A 19,501-nucleotide genomic window follows, 5' to 3' on the forward strand; every position below is an offset into this window, starting at 1 on the left:
CCATCACTCACTTAGATCATGTATTTTCTGGTCAGGGTCTCCATTAGCCGGTAATAGCAGGCTTTTGGCCGTTAAAAAAATCAAAAAGCCGATAAATAAAATTGGCTTCGCCACATTGTCTGGGAGAAGAAGAAATCCCACTGCGAAATAATGCTTCTTCGCCTATTAGTTGATGGAAATACTTGTGAATGGTCATGCTTATGAGTCTTATGTTCATTTGCATAATTTAGTGGAATTAAATTGGTATATTTGTTATGTATCTTATTTATCACACGAGTACAGCATACAGATAGAGCTTTTAGGGGGACAATCTATCATACTTTCAGCTTCCGCTGAAGCTTCTCAAACAGCAAATGAATACATAAGCAACGGAAGGCAGGCCTCATCAGCGCGGCAAACACCACTTTGCAATGTGCTGGAGGCCGTGTGCATTTTGAAAACATATAATTGTTTGAAACCTGAACATTTTAATACATATTAAAAGGCATCTCGTACCTCACTTCAAAGTAGCCTAGCAAATTATCAGAATATATCCATGGAGGCAATTATTTTATAGCAACTTCCTTTCATTGTCCGGTAGCCAAAGGCAAAATCCTAGTCATATTAGCAACCCATGCTAGTTGTTTCATATTAGCTCTCCCCTCTTTCTAAATGTCTAATGGATATTTTCACCTCGGTCACATGAAACAGCTCGCGTGTATGGTGCCCTTTTGACAACAGTGTTCTCCCGCTAATTGCATTATGGAACGAACATTCGCGCGTAGCCTACTGCCTTGTGTGCATTGATGCACTTAAACTGTGAAGAAATAATAGTTCATCATCATTTTAAGCTAAACGTTCTGATCTATTGCGTCGGACTCGTTTGCTTACATTTGTTTGATGTAGCCGAGGCCTACTGGTTGTATGAATGTGGGATCCGTCGTCCCACAACTGTCCCAGAGTCTGTGTGGAGTAGGCCATGTATTACTCGACAAGCTGACCAATAGAATAAGTCAACTTTTCTACTATGGGGGATAGTAGATTGACATAGTGTAGTAATTTTCCTGTTCGTCACTCGTTGGCCGAGGAAAAGTAAATGTGGACAGATATTCTAACAAGTGCACACCAGAATTCGGTAAGGAGGACCGCACATCGTTGCATCCTCGACCAGAATTCGGTAAGTAGGACCACACATCGTTGCATCCTCGACCAGAATTCGGTAAGAAGGACCGCACATCGTTGCATCCTCGACTTGCATATCCTATTAAGACGCATTACCATAATCTAAATGGGATTTCAGGTTACGCACCAAAAGCATCTCTCTCACATTTCCGGTAAATTTAAATGCTGATGGTCAAATTTCCGGTGCCACATTTTCCGAAACCCTGTTAAAGCGAGAGATACCTTCGAAGCAACTGTTCTCGTTCCCTCTCGATCGTGCATTATTCTGTCTCTCGCTCTCCGTGTCTACCCCACACTAACTTAATGGAGCAGGCATAAAACAAACACACAGACCGGACAATTGCATGCGTACTGGATTACGGTCATTGTAGTTAATAACCACGTTGTGTGTGCTAAGCTATGTAGAATATTGGCCTGTTGCAAACTACCCTACAACATTGCATAGTTCGGGCTTGACCGGATTTATCTGTAGAGAACTGCTCAATGTGTGCAGTTCATTGAGGGGAAATAATGGAATTAAACAATTGAACCTACAGTTCGTTGGTCAATGAGTCGCTTAAAAAATGTAAAATAACATAAACGTTGGTTAATTGCTCAGCTAGTATAAGCCCTAATTGATAGTTTGACTGACCGGCACTGCAATAAGACACGTTATTACTGTGTTTAAAGGGACCGCACAGTTTATTTTGCTGAAGACATCTGAAATACTTGTCTTCCTTTTCTTCTATGACAGTTCAGCTAAAGACTACTCTCATTCTTCCCTCCGGTAAGGAGAATATTGTCGCTCTCGCGTGCTTGTAATGGGGTTGTAATTTTACTAAGACCATACATCACTGGCCACAGGTAGAAACACTATCTCACCTCTACATCCTTATCCTATCACACTTTCTGTCTCACAAATCTAAAGGATTTGTCTGGTTCCCGGTTGTATGTGGCTGTGCTGTGGTATCTTGCTGCACCCCAGTCAAGGACTCCCAAGCAATACAGGAGAAGAGGGATATGATGAAATGGAGGGGAAATAAATCAGCTTCAGTGGGACTGAATACATTGTTGAAATCAAATCAGCAAAGCTGTTAGTGAGAGCAGTGACAGGGAGAGCATGGCTGCTTCAACGGCTTGCCTGTGCTGAGCAAGTCAGTCGGTCTTGTCTTTGTGCACTGGCATCTATGCGTGTGTGCGTGTGTGTGTGCATGTGTGTGTGTGTCATTTACTCACCCGTAGACTGTATTTCCAGGAGTCACCCCCTGTTTCTTCAACAGCTGCGAATACAAAAACAGAGCAACAATGAGATAAGGAGGTTGTATGTGTGTGTGTGTGTCTGTGTGGGTGTACTCCAGTATGGTGTGGATTCAGAAGGACACATTAGCAGAGTTAACGTGAGGAGAGAAAAGCTGGCAAAGCGACAGGGAAACACATCAGTAGCCGTATGTATTTGTGAGCGTACCGAAGCCCTCGGGGTCCTCCTCCCACATGGACAGCTCTTCCTCGGTCAGCAGAAAGTAGTGGGAGACCAGACGCCGTCCGATCTCCGTGAGGGTGGGGTGTGTGAAGAACGCCGTCTTGATCTTGTGGGCCTCCAGACTCTCCGGCTTACTGTCTGAGAGGGGCGACCCAGAGAACATGTAAGAACTTACACACACACACACACACACACACACACACACACTATTCAAAACTAACCACAACCATCGACAACTAAGTCTCGACAGCTCAGAGAGAAACTAAACTCCACTGTGGCTCCTCCTAACCCGTTATATTATTATAATGGTACATTAATGATGCTTGCAATCTGCCTGTCTGCCAAGGAAGTGCAGTTTTTTGTGGTTGGCTGTATTAACGATGCTACGCCATGTTGATTTCTCCCGCTGTCTCTTTCTATTCTATTTCCTCTCCCTAATTTTCATCTTGCTCTCGCTCCTCGCTCTACTCCTTTATTCTCTCCTTCCCATTTTCTCTTCCCTCCCACCTCCCTCTCCCCATTAGGGCTGGCACAATTACATATAACCATGTCACCAACTCTTATGGATGAAGACCGTCATGAAAATAAAATAACAGCCATAACTGGATAAAAATAGTAATAAAGATAGTAGAAATAGTCCAAAATATAGTCCAAAATTCCATCACCATGACAGCCCTAGCCCCCACCCTCCACCTACCCTCGATGTTCTTGCAGGGTTTGTAGGCCTCGTTCTTGACGATGGTTTTGATGAGGTTCATGCACTGGACGGTAAAGCGCTCGAAGACGAGGCCCTCACCGGCCGGCGTGAACACGTAGCTGACAGCAAATTCCAGAGAGCGCTGGATCAGTGGGATGAACGCACACGGGTGGACCTCCAGGAAATCTAATAACTATAGAGAAGGAGAGAGAGAGAGAGAGAGAGAGAGAGAGAGATGGTTAAGGAAAAACATGATTCAGAGAAGATGGAGAAAATATTAAACAAGAGAGTAAGGTAGAAAAAAAGATGGCTAAGGAAAAAACGTCAGAAAAGGAGAAGGAAAAGCAGAACAAAATTAAATAAGGGGAAATAACAACAAATATAGAGAGAAGAAATGTAGAAAAAGAGAGAAAGTAAGACAAATGAAGTTGAAGCACTTGGCGCCGGGATATCAGCCTCTGTCAACAGTACCTGGTATGCAAGCAAGACTACTGAGAAACTAACTAGTGTACACTTGTAACAACACATAGTTGTTGACTGATCAGTTTGACTCACAACTTTAGTGTACAGTATGATAGTCTTCTCAAGCTTCTCTCGACATGGGCTGTCTGGGCCTACCTGCCGACCTGGAAGAAATCAAACCAAAACAAATATGAGCAACAGCACGTTATGACAACAGTATAAAAACAACAAGCCATATGACAAGACTATAAAACAACAATACAAAATATGACAAGTGTTCATCTCTTGCCAACATTACGTGCATCACTTTCAACAAGGGGCTACCCATAAAGATGTTACTCTGATGTCAACCCCCCCACCCCCCCGTGATCATCAATGCCAGACATCGGAGTCCATCTCCCTGCCCGGCTGCCAATAAACCCCGGCTGCCAATAAACCAGGGAGGGGAGGAGAAGACGGAGAGGAAATTGTTAGGTATCCACTGATCTTTTCTGTGTAGCACAATCAGAACAGAGCTCGAGTTGAAGGGAGAAGGGAATGAAGGCGGTGAAATCATAACGCACTTCACTACGGATGGACATTTTAATTCCTCCAGTGTATCCAATTCAAATAACTTATTTCCTGGGAGGGAACGTCATGTGTGGTGACGAATGGTACATACAAGACACGAGGCCCTGGCTTCACTTTATAACCACAATACACTCTGGGAGAGTGAATGAAACCGCAACCTGGGAGAACAGGGCCTTTGTTTCTCTAATATAATAAAGTAGACTAATAAAGACAGTGCCGTGTCAGGAATAACTCCCTCGGCCGATCAAAATGAATCTATAAAAACAATAAGCTGTGGCCAATAAAAAAAAATGCCCCGGGAGGTTTACTTCCTCATCACCGTTCCTGATGACATCATCAAGAACAGGAAGCAACGGTCCTGTTCCCAAGCCTAGCAAAGCCGCTGATCCCTCAATATCAGTCTGTTAAGGTTGCGAAGGCCTGCGCCCGGCCTTTTCTATCTCCATTGCGTCAGCCCAATCAGCTTCCTCTGATGAACTATGCCGGTGGTTTAGTTACTGACAGGCAGGAGACAACAGGACAACAACACATGTAAAGTCCTACTTAGGTGGTGATAGCTAAATATAAAGCTTTACGTGACAGTCTGAGGTTACTGTATCAAGACAATCTCTGTATTGAATTATATGCAGTAGCATAATATCCATCACTACGGTTTGGCAAATTCATTAGATATACCTTGGCTGACGTTAGGCTACTATATTGCTGTTAGTCTCTCGTTGACATCAATATATTAAGCTTCTTTTGGCTCATATTGCCTAAGCCTATTGTCCTGGTGTTCGATATACCTCTTTCTCTTGAAAGACGGCAAGTGCTTGTTTTACTTCCAAAAAATGCAGTGCTGCGGCTTCTGTTTTCGGATTGATTGAAGGTGATCCAATCGCTTTCGAATTTGTTTTGGGGAAAGCCTATCTGCCCAAACAACTTCAACGGAATCCCTTCCAGACTGGTAGTGCAGCGGTAATCAGTCTGGTAATTACGAGGCTACCTGTTCCCATGCCCAAAAACACATCCTTCCGCAGACAGTGACACCTGTAATAACATGGAATATCCAGACAGCTGACCTCAGCGGAAGGATCATGCACAGGAGAAGGAGAGAGAAAATAGAGGATGGTGCAACTCAATGGACATGCTTCTTTATTCGCCCTTATCTTGCAGGGAGACTGATATTTCTCCTGGCTCAGAGCGCCTACGAGCTTCCGCTGTCGGACAGCCCAAAATACCAACGGACCCAATACCCCCCGACCTCCACTGACCCTCTGCAATAAGGACATATTGTGTGTGAAAATAGGGACAGATACCAGTAATTACATTTCTAACACACCATCTGAAGCACTGAGACTTACCCCTATATGTGTGGTGTGTGGGTGGGTGCTGGGTGTGTGGTATGTGTGTGTGTGTCATTAGATCATTAGATAATTGTATAATTAGAAAGTTAATAAATATTTAGGAAAAACATTTCAGGATACTTACTGCATTCTAGGAACTGTTTCAGTCTCTCAAAAACTGCATTGAGGAAGCCCTGGTGAGAGAGAGAGAGAGAGGGGAAAAGAGGGGCAGAGGAGGGAAGCGAGAAGAATGAGAGGGGGTACAGGGTTTGTTCAATCTCGGTGGCATCTTGGTGGTCGCATCACTGTTCTATCACATAATTAGGAGAGGCAGTCACGCAACTGAGCACATGAGTCATCATACACGTTACAGACACACACACACAGGCTTGCCAGGCACACTGACTCAGTGTGCCTGGCAAGCCTGTGCGCCATGTCACTGACAGTTCATAATCTGCCCAGACTGGAAAACACGGAGCCTTCTCACTGGGCACAAACTGGTTGAGTCAACATTGATTCCACACGATTTTTTTTTTTAAATGAAGGAAAAAAATGTAGCGTGATGACATTGAATCGACGTGGGAAACTGATTGGACTTGCAAAAAGTTATCAACGTAAAAGGAATTACGTGAATGTTTTTTCACCCAACTTTTAACCTATATTTAATGACACCGTTAATCCTTTAATAGCCTACGGCAGAGGACCACAGAGCTTCAGCATGGAAATCAACGAGAGGTACCAAATCCAAACATAGGGATGATACACTATAAGCCTACACAACAGTAACAACCCGAAGTTAGCTCAGTTAAGACAATGACTCTATTATGCCCATGGGGACACGCAGGTTGCTGCTCTGTGCATACATAAAACAACAATCAAAACAAAGACAAGGACATTTACAGACAACAAACACAGGTATAAAAAGCCGTTCATAAGCGATCAATGTGGAAATGAGCTACTATAACTAGCAGGACCTTTTCACAGCGTTGTAAACTCTTCCACTATCCAGTCACATCTATAGGCTTTTCAGCCTGACCTGCCTCCAGCTACAGTGTCACAACGGAAACACAATTACACAAGGCAAAGCGCTATGGTGTGTCCCCTTTGTTATCAAACTGTCACCAATAAGATTTATTTGCAAATATATTCTGCAGTATGCGGGAGAGCTACTGTAACTTTGGGGCAGAAAGAACGTTTCCCTTCACTTTGCCTAGGTGGGGCGGAAGACTTCCTACAAAACCAATCACATTATTACCAGGCCTTAGGCTGTGTGAGCAGGTAACAGCAAACTATAGAGGGCGAGAAAGCAAGGCAGATAAAGAAAGAGCTGTGTAAAACCGGGATGCAGTCTCTCAGGGCAGGATTTGATAAATACCCAGGATATACAGTGCCTTCGGAGAGTATTCAGACTCCAGGATTTTCCCACATTTTGTTACGTTTTTGTTTTTTTAACAAATCCTCAGCAATCTACACACAATACCCCAAAGCAAAAACAGTTTTTTGAAATGTTTGAAATTGTAGTAATATTTTTTTTTAAACAGAAAAAGCTTATTTACATAAGTATTCAGGCACTTTGCTATGAGACGCCAAACTGAGCTCAGATGCATCCCGTATCCATTGATCATCCTTGAAATGTTTCTACAATTTGGAGTCTGTGCTAAATTCAATTGATTGGACATGATTTGGAAAGGCAAACACCTGTCTTCATAAAAGTCCCACAGTTGACAGTGCATGTCAGAACAAAAACCAAGCCATGAGGTCAAAGGAATTGGGTAACAAAACATTTCTGCAGTATTGAAGGTCCCCAAGAATACAGTGGCCTTCATCAATCTTAAATGGAAGTTTGGAATCACCAAGACTCTTCCTAGAGCTGGCTGCCTGACAAAACTGAGCAATCGGGGGAGAAGGGCCTTGGTCTGGGAGGTGACCAAGAACCCAATGGTCACTCTGACAGAGCTCCAGTGTTCCTCTGTGGAGATGGGAGAAGCTTCCAGAAAGACAACCATCTCTGCAGCACTCCACCAATCAGGCCTGCATGGTAGTGTGGCCAGACGGAAGCCACTTCTCTGTAAAAGGCACATGATAGCCCACTTGGAGTTTGCCCAAAGGCACCTAAAGGACTATGACCATGAGAAACAAGATTCTCTGGTCTGATGAAACCAATATTGAACTCTTTGACCTGAATTCCAAGCGTCAAATCTGGAGGAAACCTGGCACCATCCCTATGGTGAAGCATGGTGGTGGCATCATCATGCTGTGCAGATGTTTTTCAGCGGCAGGGACTGGGAGACTAGTGAGGATCAAGGGAAAGATGAGCGAGGCAAAGTACAGAGAGATCCTTGATGAAAACCTGCTCCAGAGCGCCCAGGACAGACTGGGGCGAGCGTTCACCTCCAACAGGACAATGACCCTAAGCACACAGCCAAGACAATGCAGGAGTGGCTTTGGGACAAGTCTCTGAATGTCCTTGAGTGGCACAGCCAGAGCCTGGACTTGAAACCGATCGAATAAATCTGGAGAGACTTGAAAATAGATGTGCAACTACACTCCCCATCTAACTTGACAGAGCTTGAGAGAATCGGCAGAGAAGAATGGGAAAAACTCCCCAAATACAGGTGTGCCAAGCTTGTAACGTCATACCCAAAAAGACTCGAGGCTATAATCACTGTAAAAGGTGCTTATACAACGTACTGAGTAAAGGGTCTGAATACTTTAAAGTCTATTTTAGAATAAGTCTGTAACATAACTAAATGTGGAAAAAGTGAAGGGGTCTGTGTCCTTTCCCGGATGCACTGTACATACTGAACAAAAATAACAATTTCAAAAAGATTTTACTGAGTTACAGTTGATAAGGAAATCAGTCAAAAATAAATTCGGCCCCAATCTATGGATTTCCCATGACTGGGAATGGGTGCAGCCATGGTCAGCCTTGGAGAGAATAAGCCCACCCACTGGGGAGCCAGGCCACACCAATCAGAATGAGGTTTTCACCACAAAAGAGCTTCATTACAGACATAAATACCCCTAACGCCCCTCAGACGATCCCGCAGGCGAAGAAGCCGAATGTGGAAGTCCTGGGCTGGCGTGGTTTCACGTGGTCTGCGGTTGTGAGGCCGGATGGACGTACTGCCAAATACTCTAAAACAACGTTGCAGGAAGCTTATGGTAGAGAAATAGTTCATTACATTCTCTGGCAACAGCTCTGGTGTACATTCCTGCAGTAAAAATGCCAATTGCATGCTACCTCAAAACCTCTGTGGCATTGTGTTGTGTAATAAAACTGCACCTTTTAAAGTGGCCATTTATTGTCCCCAGCACAAGGTGCACATGTCTAATGATCATATGCTTTAATCAGCTTCTTGATATGCCACACCTGTCAGGTGGAGGGATTATCTTTGCAGAGGAGAAATGCTCACTTACGGGGATGTAAACACGTTTATATTTTTGTTCGGTGTATATTTATATTCCTGACTCTGACGTCTTTCATTCTGACATGTCTTAATGTCTTGTTCTTGTGTATTGTTGTACTATTTAGATATTCCTGTTAGAGCTAGACACATAACCATTTTGCTGCACCTGCGATAAGATCGGCAAATCTTTGATTTGATCATTTATGAAACCGTCGACGGAGGGCAGACTCAAGATAGCCAATTACACTGAAAATACATTCACTTCCTATTGCATACACAGCTCTGTTTCAGAGGGGTATGAAAGGGTGAGAACGGGTGCCATAGGGTGCGAATGATCTATCTGCTCTAAAGTTTGATCAAATTGAAAGAAGATTACCCAACAAAAGCATGTCCTCCAAGAAGGCTCTAAATGGAAGCACTTTGGAAACAAGTCAATCAGGACTCTGTGTGTGTGTGTGTGTGCATATGTGTATAAGAATCTCTGCCTACATCAGTGAATTTCATTATTCATTTGTGAAGGAGTTAAGGCAAGGCACAGCCTGAAAGAGAACTAATTAAAACCCATTTAAATGAGCTTCCTTTCCCTGTGGAGTCTATAATGAGGCAACCTGCAACAACAGCTTCATCAAACTTCTCACATCTCCACTGTTGTGGGTCTATTAAGCAGCTCTACACATCTGAGATGGCATGCTGGGAGTAATATGGAGAAAATGCCACTGGTTGTGCTTTGGGAAATATAAGCAGGTGATAAGAGATAGGGAGGAGGAGGAGAGGGTAGAGTGGCTCAAACTACCCCTTGACAGTCAACTCACGCCTCGTCCCTCCCTCCTTCCTTCTCTCCTTTAACTTGTTCCTTTGACATTCGCAGGACAAGAGGTTGGCTTAATAGGCCCCTGGTGTTCCTTAAACACACCACTCAGATATGAAGGATAGGAGAGTTGGAGTCAAGAGTTCAAATGACCAGAGTCCTCGGAGCAAATGATTCCATTAACTCCAAGCCAGGGGAACAGCCCTCGGCACAAGCACACTTTAATAATTTCATTGGACGATTTACACCAAATTGAATTAACAGTTCCAGGACCTTCATAGCGGGGTCTAGCTTTAAGGAAGACTGCATTCAGGGCCAAGGTTATTATGGTAAACCAAAAAAAATGAAAAAGACTCATGAAAAAGCTATTTTAGTAAACTGAAATAAAATAATTAACAAACCTGTTTGAAAAAAAATTAACTATACTGAAACTATTATCGTCGACTCCAAAACAAAATATATATATATATATATATATTTTTTTTAAACAATGAATTACGGTCTAATGAGTTTTCAAGCTGTTTTTCTAATGGGGTTTTCAAGCTTCTGAATCTGGCGGGTCACATTGAGATTAACGTTAGAATTTAAAGGTAAACTCAGTGAGATGATGAGCAGCACAGCATATATATTGGGCACGTTTGAGTGGTAAGGCTAAAGCAACTAACTGTAGACAAACGTCGAGGAGTGAAGACGGGGGAGGTGCATCTGCGACAGTTGGACACTACCGTGGTTTTCCAACAGCCAGGCTCCGATCAACATGGTAGTGTTGCCATTGTTTATAAAATGTTTTCTTTATAATATCGAAATAAACATCTAACTAACCCCCATATCACACACTCAAACAACTGAAATCGTATTATATTGTGTGTACATTGTAGTATCACTTTGTGAGAGAGCCTCAAAATGTAACATATATTTGATATATATATCCAGTGTACACATAAATCGCGGCAAATGATTTCCCGTTTCAGTCATGTATTTGGTCACGTTAGCGTGGGTCAAATAAAACCACCTCAAGGATTAGTTGACAATAGAGCCTCTCACAATGCATGCGATGGCTGCAGGATGAAGTAGGTGAAGAGCAACTACAGAAACTTGCCGTCGACTGCAGTCATACTTCATGACCTTTCATCACGTGATTTTTGTAAAGTTCATGTAATTGACATATAGGCGCAAGTCAAACAATTTCCATCCCCAGAATGCAACACACTTTGAAAAGGCGGTGACACTTGACAAAAGCGAACCGTTCGAACGCGCCCATTGAGATGAGCAAGATTTTGGGGCAATTAGCATAGCCAGAAAATATTTTTGCTTTGTTATATTGTATTGTTGCATGGTATACTAAACTTCAGTACATTTTCGATACAAGAACATGAAAAACGGTTATGTACTAGAATTTTAGTTACTTTCAGTACTTCTTTCAAATGGGTCTCACATCATATACGGATTGAAAGGATTGAGTCTGTCTGATCATTTGTCTGAATCTTCTCAAGGGGGCAATAGTAAGCTAGCCAGGCTACTTGCACTTGCAGCTGACACAGCGTGAGCCACTTCTGAGAAGCAAGCCTGAGAAGCAAGTGTGACGAGAGAAAATACAGACCGCATGGCTTCTCCTAAGGAAAACATACTTCCATACCTACAGCTTGTTGACAAAACTGTCTCTAGAAGCGAACTATGGAAATACCTCGCTGACAAATCAGATGAGGCCCAGCCTACGGAAACTAAGCAAAAGGTGTTATTGCAGAACAAGGGAGGTTTAGTTCGGAAACGACAATCTATTTTACACATGACATTTGCATTGTGACGTTATTCTACTTGCAACTTGTATTCAGCATGACATTCACGGAGCATTATAATAGGATTACGATCCAAAAGTAAATGTAAAATGCCCTCATAAATTCTCTATGACAGCAATATATTTAGACTACTTCATGTATGTCTGGGCTTGCTAGCAGTAGCCAGCCAGCAGCACTGGGCGGCGCATTGCACCCTGGGCGTTGAAATTCACTCAGGATTGTAGTATGCTGTGTAAAATCCATTGTAGAGAATATTGGAATATAGAAGATTCAGAAATTAGGAAAGATGCCTGTATCTTTGTATTGACCGGGTGTATTGATACACCATCCAAATTGTAATTAATAACTTCACCACGCTCAAAGGGATATTCAATGTCTGCTTTTTTTTTTTACCCATCTACCAATAGATGTCTTTCTATGCGATGCATTGGAAAACCTCCCTGGTCTTTGTGGTTGAATCAGTGCTTGAAATTCACTCTTCGACTGAGGGGACCTTACAGATAATTGTATGTGTAGAGTACAGAGATTAGACATTATTGACAAATCCCATCTTTGCTTCTTTCCAGAATAACTTTCATCTGGTTTTCCACACTCACCATCACTTCCATATTCTGTTGTGGCTCCTGGAATCCATGGACCGTCAGCTTCCGAAGTACTGGGAGGACAATGTAAACAATGAACTTTAGATACAAGTCAATCAGAACTGTGTGTGTGTGTGTGTGTGTGTGTGTGCGTGCGTGCGCGTGCATGATTCCAGCTACCTTTAAGTGACAGTAGAGTCCTCTCCAGTGAGCTGAGGGCATGGGCCTGATCCACGGCTAGGACCTGCTGGAGGAAGCAGTCTGTGTGGTGGCTCCACAGGGAGCAGGCAAAGCTGTAGATGCCCGATGCCAGCTGCAACACACACACAAAACTCAATTAAATAAGACTCCTTATTTTGGGTCAATCAATGTGTGTGAGTATGAGAATGTGAGTGTGAGTGCGATCGAGCCACAGGTGCAATTTGGCTTTCGATGGCAGGGTTATTGTTCTCTCCGTGAGATTACCCCGGAGCAATAAATTGTAGTTTTCCTAAATTACTTTTTCTTGTAATGGCAACACGGTCTGTCAATTTCTAAACTATTGCTTTGTCATTAATTCTAGAATCATGAGGGACTGACGTTCCATATAACTGTTAACTGTTACTGTGACTTGGCATATTAAACTGCAGAATGAGAATCCTCTGCGGTTGATTGTTGTACAAGTAAAGCAATGCCATTAAAAACTAACTTTGGGCGCTCCCTCTTTGGTGAGAAGTGAGAGAAGCTCTGTGAGATGATGGAGCAGAAAAAACGAGACTGTGGAGAAGACAAATGGCTGAATGGGGGAATGAGCCAATGAGATTAAGCAAAGTGACTGAGGTGATTTATCCTCTAACACAGCCGAAGACACTAATGTTATCATTCCAGCACATCTCCACAGAAACCATTCATGATAAATCTCCATGCTAACAACAAATCCCTCCGTTTGGCCTGAGGGAGAGAAGAACCCCAAACAGGGCAGGACAACAACATTGACAGTTTTCTAAAGTGCGAAGTTGATGTGGATTGTCTTTAAATGAAATTAGGATCCAAAATATCCAGCAATTCAAGGCTCCACGTCTACAAATGAGATGTCGGACTCATTTGATCTAGTGTTTGTTTGATGGTTATTTTTATAGTGGCTGACATGTCTAAGGTTCAACTGATGACTCGGAGGAGTATTCCATCCTTAAAATGACAGTCTATGTTCAATACACACATTTCAGTCAAAGTAATGTTGATGGGATTTCTTTAATAATTTCTTAATGCAAACCCTAAAGAGTATGAAAGTGACTTCAAAAAGAAATGACACAATATATCAAATGTTTACATTCATTGTGGTTTGATATATACAGTGCCTTCGGAAAGTATTCAGACCACTTGACTTTTTCCATCTGGTTTAAGTTCTAGCCTTATTCTGAAATTGATGAGAAAAAAAATGTAATTTCATCTATCTACACACAATACCCCATAATGACAAAGTGAAAACAAGTTTAGAAATTTTCGCGAATTTATTACAAATAAAAACAGAAATACCTTATTTACGTAAGTATTCAAACCCTTTGCTATGAGACTCAAAATTGAGCTCAGGTGCATCCTGTATCCACTGATCATCCTTGAGATTTTTCTACAACTTGGTTGGAGTCCACCTGTGGCAAATTCAACTGATTGGACATGATTTGGAAAGGCACACACCGTTCTATATAAGGTCCCACAGTTGACAGTGCATGTCAGAGCAAAAACCAAACCATGAGGTCGAAGGAATTGTCCATAGAGCTCAGAGACAGGATTGTGTTGAGGCACAGATCTGGGGAAGGGTACCAAAAAATGTCTGCAGCATTGACGGTCCCCAAGAACACAGTGGCCTCCATTCTTAAAAGGAAGACATTTGGAACCACCAAGACTCTTCATAGAGCTATCCGCCCTGCCAAACTGAGCAATCGGGGGGAGAAGGGCCTTGGTCAGGGGGGTGACCAAGAACCCGATGGTCACTGACAGAGCTCCAGAGTTCCTTTCTAGAAGGACAACTATCTCTGCAGCACTCCACCAATCAGGCCTTTATGGTAGAATGTCCAGATGGAAGCCACTCCTCAGTAAAAGGCACATGACAGCCCACTTCGTGTTTGCCAAAGGGCACCTAAAGGACTCTCAGATCATGAGAAACAAGATTATCTAGTCTGATGAAACCAAGACTGAACTCCTTGGCCTGAATGCCAAGTGTCACGTCTGGAGGAAAACCGGCACTCTCCCTACGGTGAAGCACGGTGGTGGAAGCATTATGCTGTTGGGATCTTTTTCAGTGGCAGGCACTGGGAGACTAGTCAGGATCTAGGGAAAGATGAACGGAGCAAAGTACAGAGAGATCCATGATGAAAACCTGCCGCAGAGCACTCAGGACCTCAGACTGGGGTGAGGGTTCACCTTCCAACAGCCAAGACAATGCAGGAGTGGCTTCGGGACAAGTCTCTGAATGTCTTTGAGTGCCCCAGCGTGAGCCCAGCTTGAACCCCATCAAACATCTCTGGAGAGACCTGAAAATAGCTGTACAGCGACGCACCCCATCCAACCTGACAGAGCTTAAGAGGATCTGCAGAAGAATGTAAGAAACTCCACAAATACAGGTGTGCCAAGCATGTAGCGTCAAACCCAAGAAGACTCGAGGCTGTAATCGGTGCCAAAGGTGCTTTAACAAAGTACTGTGTAAAGGGTCTGAATACTTATGTAAATGTGAGAGTTTATTATCTTAAATAAATGTTCAAAGATTTCTAAAAAACAGTTTTTGCTTTGTCATTGCAGGGTATTGTGTGTAGATTGATGGGGGGACAATTAAATCCATTTTAGAATAAGGCTGTAACATAACGTGGAAAAAGTCCAGGGGTCTGAATATTTCCAAATGCTCTGTTCAGTGCCGTGGTATAGTATTTGTCTCCTTTCCGATTCTGTTTTTGCATATTTTTTATACTGAATGTTAATCCGATCTTCAACCAAAACCTAATATTAGTTAAAGGGAACCTGAGTTTACAAAAATAGTATACTTATTTGATTTATTTAATTATCAAAAGTTAACATCCAATTCCCCTGTGTGAAAAAGTAATTGCCTTACACTCAATAACTGGTTGTGCCACCTTTAACTGCAAAGCTGCAACCAAATGCTTCCTGTCGTTGTTGAGCCGTGTCTCACATGGCTGTGGAGGAATTTTGGCCCACTCTTGCATGCAGAACTGCTTTAACTCAGCGACATTTGTGGGTTTTCCAGCATGAACCGCTCATTTCAAATCCTGCCACAACATCTCAACTGGGATTAGGTCTGGACTTTGACTAGGCCATTCCAAAACTTGAAATTCATTGCTTTTCAACCATTTTCATGTAGAGTTGATTGTGTGTTTTGGATCATTGTCTTGCTGCCTGACCCAGCTGCTCTTCAGCTTCAACTCACAGATGGATGACCTGACATTTTCCCGCAAAATGATCTGATAAAGAGCAGAAATCATGGTTGCCTCAATTAAGGCAAGTTATCCAGGTCCTGAGGCAGCAAAGCATCCCCAAACCACCACACTACCGCCACCTTGCTTGACCGAAAGTCAAGCATAAAGTATCACATTAGTAAGACTGCTGAATGTTATTTATTCCGCTCATCCCTCCATTCCGTTTTCAAGCAACAAGGTATGGAATATCAAAGCCCCAAACAAGGTCCCATCCATCCAGACACTCGTTCATCATGGTGAGTTTGTGTATGTGCCTGTTCCTGACACTCGTTTATCACGCCGTGCTCAATCCCTCCTACCTGTCAGTCACAAGATGAACAAAAGGGCCTTCAGAGGATCAGAGCGAAAGAGAGGGGCCAGACCGATGAGAAAAACATGGGGAGAGGTATAAGACAGAGGAGAAAAGATGTCTGGAGAAAAAAGGAGAGGAGGAAGAGGTGTTTAGAGACAGAAATAGGAATAAAAAGAAAAGAGGATTGAGAGAGAGGATGACAGAGAGGAGAAGGACATAATAGGTCTCAGTCATCAATGAATTTGAATGAAGGTAGCCCGCCTGTCGAACAATACATGTATTTGATACAAAAGAGGCCTGTTCCTCCTCTCCACTGAAGGAAAGAAGCCTCATTATTCAAACACTAGCACAGATAAAAGCTTTTAATACTTTTTAAGGCCTCTTTCCCAGCCCCACTCAATCTCATTCCGTCGCTCCCTCTTTCATTTTGCAAAAACACAGACTAACATCTCGTCAACCCACCTGCCGCTAACATACACCACCGTTCAAATGTTTAGGGTCACTTAGAAATGTCCTTGTTTTTGAAAGAAAAGCACATTTTGTCCATTAGAATAACATAAAATTGATCAGAAATACAGTGTAGACATTGTTAATGTTGTAAATGACTATTGTAGCTAGAAACGGCCAATTTGTTAGGCGTACAGAGGCCCAGAGGGCCATTATCAGCAACAATCAGTCCTGTGTTCCAATGGCACGTTGTGTTAGCCTTTTTAAAATGATACAATTGGATTAGCTAACTGATCATTGGAAAACCCTTTTGCAAATATGTTAGCAAAGCTGAAAACTGTTGTTCTGAATAAAGAAGCAATAAAACGGTCCTTCTTTAGACTAGTTGAGTATCTGGAGCATCAGCATTTGTGGGTTTGATTACAGGCTCAAATTGGCCAGAAACAAATAACTTTCTTCTGAAACTCGTCAATTTATTCTTGTTCTGAGAAATGAAGTCTATTCCATGCGAGAAATTGCAAAGAATCTGAAGATCTCGTACACTGCTGTATACTACTCCCTTCACAGAACAGCGCAAACTGTCTCTAACCAGAATATAAAAAGAAGTGGGAGGCCCCGGTGCACAACTGAGCAAGTGGACAAGTACATTAGAGTGTCTAGTTTGAGAAACAGACGCCTCACAAGTCCTCAACTGGAAGCTTCATGACATAGTACCTGCAAAACGCCAGTCTCAACGTCAACAGTGAAGAGGCGACTCCGGGATGCTGGCCTTCTAGGAATTGCAGAAGTTCCAGAATTGCAAAGAAAAAGTCATATCTCAGACTGGCCAACAAAAAGAAAAGATTAAGATGGGCTAAAGAACACAGACACTGGACAGAGGAACTCTGCCTAGAAGGCCAGCATCCCGGAGTCGCCTCTTCACTGTTGACGTTGAGACTGGTGTTTTGCGAGTATGTAGATATTCCATTTTATTTTTTAAATCAGCCGCTTCCAGCTACAAAAGTAATTTACAACATTAATGTCTATACTATATTTCTGATCAATTTGATGTTATTTTAATGGACTTTTGTTTTTGTTTTTCTTAGAAATGTCCTTGTTTTTTCAAAGTGACCCCAAACTTTACTTTTGAACGGTAGTGTATGTATTCAATTGCGCCCATCAGCCACACATACTCTAACAATCAAGCTGTGTGTGTGTGTGTGTGTGTGTGTGTGTGTGTGTGTGTGTGTGTGTGTGTGTGTGTGTGTGTGTGTGTGTGTGTGTGTGTGTGTGTGGAAAAGAGAAAGAAAAAACCATGCTGGAGTAAGCTAATCGTCATTGAGAACTTACTTTTCCGGTGCTTCAATTCCCTGTCACACCGTCAAAGAATTATCCACAAATGCGTATATGAAAAAGTAACTTGAGATTGGCATTCAACAAAGTAATTTACTCTTAAAATTAAAGTGCCAAAGAAACACCCATCACACAAGTCAGCACTTTATAGGCTTGATGGAAATGGTGCCAAGGATAAAGTAAAGAATAAATCTATTTCACTCGAAGTAACCAAAACACTACATTTCCTGTATGCCTTTCATGTAATTTATTCCTTCATTCCGTTCAACCACTCTGACATACAGGCATTTTACAGGCACTGATATTCCCTCCCTATTCTAACATTTACTCCATTAAGATGATTCATGTAGACAATAATCGAGGAGATATTAGGGGTGTAGTGTGCCAGTTTAGGACTATAATCCATCAGTCTTTGCTGACACCCATTATAACACTAATGTTATTGAACTACTCTGGAGGAGCTGGAACTCGAGATGTAATGAATAGGGTTGAAAAATCCCAGGAACATTACCCAAAGCCTCCTCCCTAAATTTGTTTTATTCACTGCTTTCACACACTCCGCCAACCCATATGTCCTAGCCGTGTCTGAATACTGATTTAGGAAGGCCACCAAAAATCCTGAAATATACATCCCTAACTATAACATTTTCCAACAAGATTGGCAGTTCTAAGGGGGCAGAGTTGCAATCTACTGCAGAGATAGCCTGCAGAGTTCTGTCATACTATCCAGGTCTGTGCCCAAACAATTCGAACTTCTACTTTTAAAAATGTCACCTTTCCAGAAACAAGTCTCTCACCGTTGCCGCTTGTTATAGACCCCCTTCAGCCCCCCAGCTGTGCACTGGATACCATATGTGAATTGATTGCCCCCCATCTATCTTCAGAGTTCGTACTGTTAGGTGACCTAAACTGGGATATGCTTAACACCCTGGCCGTCCTACAATCTAAGCTAGATGCCCTCAACCTCACACAAATTATCAAGGAACCTACCAGGTACAACCCTAAATCCGTAACCATGGGCACCCTCTTAGATATCATCCTGACCAACTTGCCCTCCAAACACACCTCCGCTGTTTTCAACCAGGATCTCAGCGATCACTGCCTCATTGCCTGCGTGCGTAATGGGTCTGCGGTCAAACGACCACCCCTCATCACAATCAAATGCTCCCTAAAACACTTCAGCGAGCAGGCCTTTCTAATCGACCTGGCCCGGGTATCCTGGAAGGATTTTGACCCCATCCCATCAGTAGAAGATGCCTGGTTGCTCTTTAAAAGTGCTTTCCTCACCATCTTAAAAAAGCATGCCCCATTCAAAAAATGTAAAACTAATAAGAGATATAGCCCTTGGTTCACCCCAGACTTGACTGCCCTTGACCAGCACAAAAACATCCTGTGGCGTTAGCATCGAATAGCCACCGCAATATGCAACTTTTCAGGTAAGTCAGGAAACAAATATAAATCAGTCAGTTAGGAAAGCAAAGGCTAGCTTTTTCAAACAGAAATTTGCATCAAGTAGCACTAATTCCAAAACAGCACCTCCTCCCAGCTGCCCACTGCACTGAGGTTAGGAAACACTGTCACCACCGATAAATCTACGATAATCGATCATTTCAATAAGCATTTTCCACGGCTGGCCATGCCTTCCACTTGGCTAACCCTACCCCGGCCAACAGCACAGCACCCCCTGCAGCAAATTG

At 42.8% G+C, this 19,501-nt stretch overlaps 1 protein-coding gene across 1 annotated transcript in view; it reads right to left on the bottom strand.

Annotated features, from left to right (window-relative positions):
- The window catches only part of ipo11 (importin 11), a 229,252-nt gene that overhangs the window by 159,798 nt on the left and 49,953 nt on the right, over positions 1–19,501 (bottom strand). Inside the window, exons 6-12 of the mRNA XM_055920298.1 lie at positions 12,450–12,582; positions 12,285–12,343; positions 5,820–5,868; positions 3,873–3,943; positions 3,318–3,510; positions 2,606–2,758; positions 2,377–2,420 (exon numbers count right to left, since the gene is read on the bottom strand). Coding sequence (XP_055776273.1) covers positions 2,377–2,420; positions 2,606–2,758; positions 3,318–3,510; positions 3,873–3,943; positions 5,820–5,868; positions 12,285–12,343; positions 12,450–12,582 — 702 coding nt within the window. The remainder of the gene's footprint in view (positions 1–2,376; positions 2,421–2,605; positions 2,759–3,317; positions 3,511–3,872; positions 3,944–5,819; positions 5,869–12,284; positions 12,344–12,449; positions 12,583–19,501) is intronic.

This window comes from Salvelinus fontinalis, chromosome 4 (assembly GCF_029448725.1).
Source record: "Salvelinus fontinalis isolate EN_2023a chromosome 4, ASM2944872v1, whole genome shotgun sequence".
In the NCBI taxonomy this organism is placed as follows: Eukaryota; Metazoa; Chordata; class Actinopteri; order Salmoniformes; family Salmonidae; genus Salvelinus; species Salvelinus fontinalis.